We start from the raw sequence: 10,464 nt of genomic DNA on the forward strand, positions 1-10,464 counted from the left end.
CAATTTGTTTCTTGAGCGCAGTAACCTTTTGTCCGCTGATTTGTGTAATGAGCATCATGCTTCTATTTAAGTCCTCATATGATTCACTTTCATAGCCATTGTAATTTTTTTCAAAAAACGAAGAAAAACCTAGCCGTAAATTATGATTTTGGACAGCACATCATCTCGATGGAAACGCCGAAAACAAACACTACTTCAATTCTAAGCTATTGGGTTATTTGTCTTTCCATCAGTCTTTCTTTCGTCCTTGCAAGAAGAGTCTGAGCAGATTATTCCGTTATAGCAGCCAAAAATAAGACTTATAATTTCATTTAAGATTTTCGTTCTCACAATAACTTCAATTTTCTCATGAAAAATAAAAAACTAACTAGTTTAAACTTCATTTCCAGTGAATTCATCAAATATCTGGAGGTCTAATTCACGCACTAAAAATACCAATGAATAACTTCTACAGAGAAGTATTTGTCTACTCCCATCCCGCAATACAAAATCTATAAAATAATACTCTGTTGATAGAATTCCTCGAATATACAACTTTCACCTCCAAGACCCAAAATAATAGTTGATGGAACAGAATTGGAGCGAATGCAGATCTTTTATATTATTGTCAAAGTAAAATTCAGCAACGGTATGAAATAGAACTTATTTTCGGAACCAAACGATACATTTTGCCTGGCTTGACCATTAAGGGGGCAAAGACCAAAGAAACTACTCTGTTAGTAAGAAAAGAAGAAACCGGCATGAGCTTCCTAGTTGTTAGGACTTATTGTGCAGCCACTGCCCTTTTCATTTTTCATTCTCATTTCTTTTTCGTATTGAAAAAGTAACAAGAACGAGGGGTGTTAAGCTCTATATCATCCTACACCACCTTAAACTCCAGGAATTGGATACTGAGTGGTGAGAGCTTCGACTTTTTTACGAAGGCTTGAAATCTGATCTTTCAAAGGAAATTCAGGGGATGACACAAACCGCATAAAGTCTTGGAGCTTTGTTCCCGGGGCCAGACGTTTGGCTTCAAGTGCTATTTGTGCACCCTCATGAATGAAGTCTGCAATTAAAACAAACTCTTCCTCTCCTAGTCCTCTTGTTGTCATTGCTGGTGATCCAATGCGAATGCCTCCAGGAACCAGGGCACTTTTATCACCTGTCATGATTCTCATGCGTAAGTGAGAACATGGAAAAAGTATTTGAAGAACCAGGAAAAAAAAGGGGGGGGGGAGAAGAAGAAGAGAGGAAGGGGAAGGAAGAAGATAAAAAATGATAAATAAACAAGGCAAGTAATATGGAACACCAGCAACATGAGCCTCACCAGGCACTGAATTCTTGTTGAGAGTTATAGAAGCCATGTCAAGAATTTTCTCCACTCGAGCACCATCAATGCCCTAGGAGATGTGAGTTTGGTTATTGTAAGATTTACATGAAATAAAGAAAGAAGCACGCAACCCAAGTATATATAGACACAATATATAAAGTCAAGTTCATAGAGAACCATACAGTTGATAACCACAATCATTATGACTTTTCATTAAAAGCAAGGAATTTTGTACAGCGACAGAGAATGAGGGATGAATGGTATAATTCTTCCGTGCTTTCATTGAGTAATTCAGTAAACATATATACAGGAGAATGACTAAATCGAATCCGAGATACACAGGATTACAAAGAAGAGATAAAATCGAATAAAATCAGATAGCAAACATATATCCTAATATCTACAATTAATTCTCATGATTCCTATAAATCAGCAACCGTTATCTACACTCCCCCTCAAGTTGGAGCATAGATGTTGATCATATCCAACTTGCCAATGAAGTATTCAAACTTTTCTCGAGCCAAGCCTTTTGTAAGAACATCTGCGGTTTGTTCCCTAGAGGGTAGGTATCTGATATCAATTACCCCATCATCAATCTTTTCTCTTATGAAGTGCTTATCTATCTCAATGTGCTTCGTTCAATCATGTTGAACGGGATTGTGAGAGATATTGATGGCTGCCATATTGTCTGAGTAGAGTTTAATGGGTAGATTTACAATCATCTTCAACTCCTCAAGTACCCATTTTACCCATACACCTTCACAGATCCCAAGTGCTATAGCTCTAAATTTTGCTTCAGCACTGCTTCTTGCCACCACACTTTGTTTTTTACTGCGCCATGTAACCAGGTTGCCCCACACAAACGTGAAGTAGCCAGAGGTGGATTTTCTGTCATCTTGATCACCTGCCCAATCAGCATCTGTAAACATTTCTATTTTCCTTTTGTCAGTCCTTTTGAACAAGAGACCACGACCTGGTGATCCCTTCAAGTACCTGAGGATCCTGTAAACCTCGTTCAGATGCTTTTGTTTAGGATTATGAGAGTGTTGACTTACCACACTTACTGCAAAGGCAATGTCAGGTCGAGTGTGGGATAAGTAGATCAATTTTCCAACCATACGTTGATATCTACCCAGGTCTACAGTATTTCCCAGGTCCTCGTCATCACTGATTTTGTCAACCCGTATAGGAGTATCACTGGGTCTACAGCCCATCATACCTGTTTCTTCTAGGAGGTCTAGAATATACTTTCTCTGTGATATGCTAATTCCCTTCTTTGATCTGGCAACTTCCATCCCAAGAAAGTATTTCATTTCTCCTAGGTCTTTAACTTGAAATTCTAAGTTCAGTGCTCTTTTAATTCGATTAATCTCTACCGGATCATCTCCTGTAATGACAATGTCATCCACATACACTGCTAGGACAGTGGTCTTCTTATTCTAATGTCTAAAGAACATAGTGTGATCACTTTGTCCCTGTTTATAGCCGTGAGTCTTTAATACCTGGGAAAATCTTTCAAACCAAGCTCGGGGAGACTGCTTCAACCCGTATAATGATTTCTTCAACTTACACACCTGACCTGCTCGTTTCCCAGGGAATCCTGGAGGCAAACTCATATACACATCTTCTTTCAAGTCCCCATTTAGAAAGGCATTTTTTACATCCATCTGATGTAATGGCCAATCTAGATTAGCAGCTAGGGATAAGAGAATTCTAATAGTGCTCAATTTTACTACAGGTGCGAATGTCTTAGTGTAATCCATACCATAGACTTGAGAAAAACCTTTTGCTACTAGTCTTGCCTTGTACTTGTCGAGGCTTCCGTCTGCTGTATATTTTGGGGTAAATACCCATTTGCACCCTACCGGCTTCTTTCCTTTAGGCAAATCAACAACTTCCCACGTGCCATTGCTTTCTAGTGCCTTCATCTCTTCCATAACGGCATGTCTCCATTCAGGACTGGCTAGAGCTTCATTGATGTTATTCGGGACTCTGATCTTGTCCAGGTGAGATACAAAAGCACAATATTTTGATGAAAGAGCCTGATAAGAGACAAACCGTTCTATAGGGTGTCTGGTACAAGTTCTAGGTTGCTTTCGTACGGCAATAGGCAAATCAAGATCATCATGTACTTGTCTTTCCCCACCATTTTCTACTTCGTCCGGACCTGCCTCAAGTTCAGACTCTTGGGGTGCATTAGTCGTCTGAGGGGCTTTACCTGTCTTGTGTTTCCTAATATAGGTCTGAATAGGCTGGTTTGTGTCTCCCCCTGGACGAGTGATCCCTCTATCTTCTTTAGGCAGCTCTTCTAGAGTAGTAAGGGATGGTTCAGGTTCGGGTTCGGGTATAGGTTGGGATGGTCCGAATATAGGTTCTAGGTAGGATGATAAGGGTTCAAGTGTAGGTTCTAGGTAAGATGATGAGGGTGGTTGTTCAGTCTGAGGTTCACTCCAACTCTCCCCTGAATCGAGGACTGAGGGTAGAAGGGAATAGTCTCATGAAAGGTGACATCACAAGTGACATGAATACGTTGTGTAATTGGATCATAACATTTGTATCCTTTCTGTGTGCCCGAATATCCCAAGAAGATACACTTAACAGCTTTTGGATCAAGTTTATGGGTATGATGAAGATGAACATAGGTGGTACAACTGAACACTTTCAAGGGTAATGTGTTTTCGAGGTAGGGAAGGTTATAATGATTGTGGAGAACCTGTAGGGGGGTTTTGAAAGACAATGGTTTGCTAGGCATTCTGTTGATTAGAAAGGTAGCTGTAAGAATGGCATCGTCCCAATGGAACTTTGGCACATTACTGCTAAACATGATGGCTCTAGCGGTTTCTAGGATGTGTCTGTTTTTTCTTTCGGCAATACTATTTTGTTGTGGGCTGTAAGGACAAGTACTTTTGTGTATGATGCCATGACCTTTGAGGAAGGTGGACAGGGAATTGTTGAAGTATTCAGTCCCATTATCAGTGTGAAGGATTTGGATTTTTGTTTGAAATTGGGTCTGAATCATTTGGTAGAAGTCAAGGAAAGTTTGATAAACATCAGTCTTTTGTTTTAGAAGAAATACCCAACTCACCCGTGTGTGGTCATCAATGAAGCTTATAAACCATTTTGAATGTGTACGATTGGGAACCCGAGAAGGCCCCCACAAATCACTATGAATAGTCGTGAATGGTTTGGAAGCGTGATACGGAATGCTTGAAAAAGAAGTACGATGATGCTTAGCACGTTCACAAGAATCACAGTGAAAATCAATAAAATTTTTATTTGAGCAAAGTGAAGGAAACATTTGAGTCATATAATGAAGGTTGGGGTGTCCTAATCTTTGGTGCCATAACTCCAACTCACTAGTCCTAGGGAGAGACACTTTATTACAAGCTTTAAAACTTCGATCATCACAGTCATCCAGGTAGTAAAGCCCATCAAACTCCTTAGCAATGCCAATCGTCGTCCCCGTTAGCAGATCCTGAAAAACACAATAAGTAGCAAAGAAGTCAGCATGGCACCGTTCATCCCTGGCCAATTGGCTCACAGACAATAGATTACACTTTAAATTGGGAACATGGAGCACTGTGTGGAGTGTAAGTGTAGAGGAGACTGTAACACTCCCAATGCCAGCAACAAGAGCATCAGAAGCATCAACAATTTTAACCGTAAGTCGAGTTTTAGCGGAAGTATAGGTAGAGAATAATGAAATGTCATCAGTCATATGATCAGAGGCGCCTGAATCAACAATCCAAAAATGTCCAGAACTCATACCTTTAATAGTAGCCAATGCTTTGAAAAAGTTACCTCTTTGAACTACAGTGGCGGTAGGTTGTTTTCGGGTCTGTTGGTTATTTTCCAATGCAGCAAGCCTCTCCAAAATTTTACTTAGCGCGTCATCCTGAGCTGTTTTTATGGGAGAATCTGCTTCCTCCACTTTTCCAGCAACATACCCACGGCCTTTTCCTCTCTTGGGTTTCCAGTCCGGTGGTTTCCCATGGAGGTCCCAGCAAGTGTCTTTAGTATGCCCTGTTTTCTGGCAGTGGTCGCATGTGGGCCTATTCTTATTCCCTCGGTGCTCATTAGATCGTACTGCAAGGGCAGAGGCTTCAGCTGAGGGGCCTCGTGGCATTGGGTCGTCTTTGAGCATAACCTTCTTTCGGGAGTCTTCATTACGGAGTATCGCAAAGGCTGCCCGAACAGAAGGAAGAGGAGTTTGACTAAGGATTCATCCCCGAACATCATCAAAGGAGGGATTCAGACCTGCTAATAACTCAAATAGGCGTTCCCTCTCGGTTTTCTTATGATTGGTGGCAGCATTAGAGGCGCAGCACTCAAATGCATCAGTGATGAGGTCCAGCTCCGGCCAGAGAGCTGTTTTCTCCAGATAATAGTCGGCTAGCGTACGAGTTCCCTGTTTGAGGTCCCACACTTTCCGTTTTAATTCGAAGATTTGCGACTCATTTCCTCCGTCGCCATAGGCCTCCCTCACAGCCTCCCATATATCGCGAGCGGAGGGAAGGAACATGAAGACCTTTTTGATCGCTGGTATCATGGCATTGACGAGCCAGGAGGATACCATTGCGTTGTTGGATTTCTAGGTTCGCAGCGCCTTCTCATCAGTCGCCGAAGGAGCTGGGATTTTGCCGGTGATGTACCCCAGTCGACTTCGACCATCAAGGGCCAGTCGCATCGACTGGGCCCATTCGCAGTAGTTGTCACCGGTAAGTTTATCCGGCACAATCTGAACAGCCGAGCTCTCAAGTCCAGCGAGGCGTGTTGTACCAGGTGCGGAGAAGCCTCCAGGTACCGAGGTCTGGTGCGACTCAAGTTGGGAGTTCGACTCCCTATCATTGTCGGAAGATTCTGCCATTGCTGCCGCCGAATGCTCTGATACCATGTACAGCGACAGAGAATGAGAGATGAATGGTATAATTCTTCCATGCTTTCATTGAGTAATTCGGTAAACATATATACAGGAGAATGACTAAATCGAATCCGAGATACACGGGATTACAGAGAAGAGATAAAATCGAATAAAATCAGATAGCAAACATATATCCTAATATCTACAATTAATTCTCATGATTCCTATAAATCAGCAACCGTTATCTACAAATTTCATCCCCTGCCCGGGGGGGGATTTTGGTACATTCACCTTTAACTTGTTTACTGTGGGAAGCATGAGCGACATTTAAACTTCAGCAACAAAATACTAAGAAGCAGAAACAAAAGGGGAATAATGAAAAACAATACTGAAATTTTATTCTGAAATTTGATATGAAAGAGCAACATTCTTACAGATGGCCTCAGATCAACAAGAGCCAAGTGATTATCAGTTCCACCAGATACCAACTTGTAGCCATGTTCTATCAAACGATTAGCTAGAGCTCTACAGTTAGAGACCACCTACAGGATCAAAGTTATATGAGTGCAACTGTCACAATAGGCCTAGGAACAAACTTACAAATGGTTAAAAGAGAAATACCTGGTTTTGGTAAACCTTAAACTCAAGGGATTGAGCATACTTCAAACAAACTGCTAGTCCTCCAATTGTGTGGTTATGAGGACCGCCCTAAATAATGACAATTTTAGTACTAAACTATTACGGCAGGGACAATATTCCCAATTAGAATAGTAAAGAAAGGCCTAAACAGAACCAATATCTTACTTGTAAGCCGGGAAATACAGCATTGTTGATGGCAGACTCTAGATCGACACCATGCACAGAATCTTTCTTGAAGAATATCATACCACCTCTTGGACCTCTCAGGGACTGGAGAAATAAATTTAATTGTAATGAGTCATGGGCATGCGAACACAAAGAAAGAGGAGTATTTAGTTAAGATTAAATGTATGTTTTTTGTTAGAAGAATGAAAGCAAATTCAGTTCCCTTATCTTTTTGAATAAAAAAATTAAAGCACGATATTGGGAATATCCTGAGGAAAACCTTGTGAGTTGTGGTTGTCACAATATCACAAAATTCAAAGGGATCAGCAAGCACGCCAGCAGCAACAAGTCCACTAATATGAGCCATATCCATCATAAGAAAAGCACCAACTTCATCGGCAATCTTCACATGGATATCACATGTAATTAGCTTTTTAAACAAAAATCACATATCACATGAAGGGATATTCAATCACAAACAGAATATTCTACAGAATACATATGAACAAGGTTACTTTTCTCATCCGTGGATAGTCAATGTCTCGAGGATAAGCACTTGCACCAGCAATGATGAGTTTGGGTCTGAAGAGATTAGCAGTTTTCTCAAGCATGTCACAATCAATGAGGCCTGTTCACAATTCAAAAGTACTTAAGCTTCTTGTAAGCTATTAAACATAGTTGCCATAATTTAATAACAAAAATGCAAGCACCTGTAGTTTCATCAAGTCTATAAGGCATAGATTCAAAATAAATTGATGTTCCTGATACACGTCTTTTGGGAGTCATGAATCCATGAGATAAATGCCCCCCATGAGGTAAGTCCAAACCCTAGAAGAATTATCATTTTATATCAGTATAGCCTTACAACAGAAACGCTATTTTGGCATAGAAAAAATCACAAAAGAGGAAATTGTTTACCATTATCCGATCGTGTGGCTTAAGAATTGCAGTGTAAACTTCAAAATTTGCAGGAGAGCCAGATAAGGGTTGAACATTTACACCCCACTTATTCCCATCCAAGTGAAATGCAGCCAATGCTCTCTCTTGACATAGTATTTCAAGCTCATCAATGTACTCATTTCCACCATAGTACCTTACATGCATAAGAGACTCTAATTAATATAACTAGAGAAGTGAGAAAGGGAGGGGGCGTTTAGTGAAACATTCCTTCACACAAAGGAAAAAATTTAGAGGAAGAAAACTCACCTTTTTCCAGGTAAACCTTCTGAGTACTTGTTTGTGAGGCATGAACCAACGGCTTCCATAACTGCCCTCGATGTAAAATTTTCTGAAGCAATAAGCTCAAGGCTTTTATACTGCCGATTCTTTTCCTTGCCAATAATATCATAAACCTCAGGATCAGCTTCACTCAAGCCATAATCCAGGAAACTACTTCTATCACCTGAAAATATCATGTGATCCGATGGACCAAAACGTCAGTCTTTAGGCCAAGAATCAACAAACCAAATACCTCGAACACTAAACCAGGGAAAAGAATAAACTAATTATGGCATCAAAGTGTGTAAGCTTTGGGTATTTATTTTGTCTTTAAAAGTATATACTAGCTAGTCAGTCACATGAAATCATTCCATTTAAATGGTATGCTCAGTACTTACCTCCAATTTCAGGCACCGAGAGTGTAGACGGCCTCCCACCGACCAAACTTCCTTCAACATAAGATGCTTTACAAGTCTTCACGTTACTGAACTTTACTTGAGGCGTAAACCCATAACTGTCACACCCATGAGCAGGAAAATTAAGCACCTTAGCACATGCAGATTGTTGCCATGAGCCCATTATTGCAAATTTTCCACAGACTTGCATCCTCGATTATGATTTTATAATAAAAACCCCTGCATGGTTCATAATACATTATATGATAATGGCGAACTACAGCTCGTCATAATTGCAAAAGCTTCACCTCGAGCAAAAAATTCAACAATACTCAAAGGAAAAGAAACTGAATCATAAGAATAGTTTAACTTGATGCACATCTTTCGCCAACCAATTATTAACATATATTCTACCTGAAGATGATGCAATCAATGATCTCAGGCAGGGACGGTGACGCAGAGTCACTGACGACGAGCACGAAAGAGAACGAAAGACCAAATACACGAGCAGCAAGAACCCGTCGGAAAACAAAAGATGAGATACCCCCGGGGAGGAGGGGGGTCGCCGAGCTGGGAAGCGGAGTGAAGACTGAAGACTGAAGACTGAGGAGGGTTCTGTGGTTTTTGTTTTTTGTCTGCGTGAGGGCACGTGTCGTTTTATAGTTTAGTTTTGTCCGAACGAATCTACAGGTGTACGGTGACCTCCGGCGTATTTTACTGCTCCCCCGCCACAGTAAATTATGTGATTTTAGAAAATAGTTAAAATTAATTAAAAATAATTAATATGTGATAAATACAATTTTTTAAATATATTTCTATATATAAATTGATAAATGTGAAAAATTAATAGTGAGATAAATAAAAAATATATATTAAATATATTAAATTAGAAACAAAATAGGTAATAATTCATTAAATGTTGAGACAAATTCAAAGAGTATCTTATAAAAAAGAACAGATCTATTCAAAAAATTAGATTTTATAATAAAAGACGGAGGGAGTATATTTTTATTAATGTTTTTCTAATGAATCTGTTAATATCATTTTATTTTTAATCTTTAATACTTATTAAAATATTTTTAAAAAATATTATTAATTACTTCCAAAAAAAAAAGCCGATGTTCACCACACATGGTCAACATAATCCCTTGAAGCAATAAATATTATAAAATAATTTTATATAATATTTATTGTATTCATATTATGAACATTATTATTTAATTATATCTTTTATTCAATTATAATTTAATTTCTAAACTTTAACTCAATACATGTTATTGTTCTAGTCATTTAAAAGTTTAAACATTAGTAAGACCTAACTTTAGTTATTATATTTTAAATTTTTTTAAAATATAGACTAACATTTTCAGAATTGGATTCATGAATTGATTGAGTTCTAACTAAATTAAAATTACAAGATTAAATATTCATTTTATCTTATAATTATTAGAACTTTTAGCAAGATTCATGCTCATCAACAGAATAAACAAAATATATGTATAATAAACATGCAAGGATCAAATTTCTTAGAAAAGAGTATTATTCAGAAATCCAAAACCAACATGTAAGTCATGTTTTCATCATCATATACACTACCTCCGATTCTAATTATAAAAGTTAATTGGCTAATTTGAGGAGATTACAATAATAAATTATGTTAGTTATTTATAATAAATAGGTATTATTCTTCTTAAAATATCTTTGATAATCAAGGGTTTTGACTAGAACTACTATTATTAGAATGATTACCTTACAAAAAATACATAAATATAAAAGATAAAGTGGATAGATATTTTATATTTAGGATCAAAATAAAAATTAAATAAAGTTTTGTATAAAGGACCGGAAGTAGTAATAAAGTTGATTTCATTCAC

The 10,464-nt window shown here is 38.4% G+C and overlaps 1 protein-coding gene across 1 annotated transcript; it reads right to left on the bottom strand.

Moving 5' to 3' along the window:
* Positions 1-371: 371 nt before the first annotated feature.
* LOC114750515 (serine hydroxymethyltransferase 3, chloroplastic-like) lies at positions 372-9,121 on the bottom strand. The gene is made up of 12 exons (XM_028939105.1): positions 9,005-9,121; positions 8,594-8,830; positions 8,184-8,379; positions 7,896-8,070; positions 7,688-7,805; positions 7,493-7,605; positions 7,258-7,380; positions 6,978-7,082; positions 6,795-6,881; positions 6,608-6,715; positions 1,310-1,382; positions 372-1,144 (listed from the first exon to the last, which is right to left on the bottom strand). The coding sequence occupies exons 2-12, from the start codon at positions 8,799-8,801 to the stop codon at positions 870-872; spliced, it is 1,581 nt and encodes a 526-aa protein (XP_028794938.1). The 5' UTR covers positions 8,802-8,830; positions 9,005-9,121; the 3' UTR covers positions 372-869.
* Between the last annotated feature and the right edge of the window lie 1,343 nt (positions 9,122-10,464).

Source organism: Neltuma alba, unplaced genomic scaffold, assembly GCF_004799145.2.
Source record: "Neltuma alba isolate B1F8T4 unplaced genomic scaffold, ASM479914v2 tig00006492_pilon, whole genome shotgun sequence".
NCBI classification, from domain to species: Eukaryota; Viridiplantae; Streptophyta; class Magnoliopsida; order Fabales; family Fabaceae; genus Neltuma; species Neltuma alba.

Coding starts and splice junctions, on each gene's coding strand:
- LOC114750515 (XM_028939105.1), bottom strand. CDS start 8,801: ATGCAAGTCTGTGGAAAATTTGCAATAATGGGCTCATGGCAACAATCT. Junction 7,806..7,895: donor AGCCACACGATCGGATAATG/GTAAACAATTTC, acceptor TAATTCTTCTAG/GGTTTGGACTTACCTCATGG. Junction 6,882..6,977: donor CTGTATTTCCCGGCTTACAA/GTAAGATATTGG, acceptor GTCATTATTTAG/GGCGGTCCTCATAACCACAC.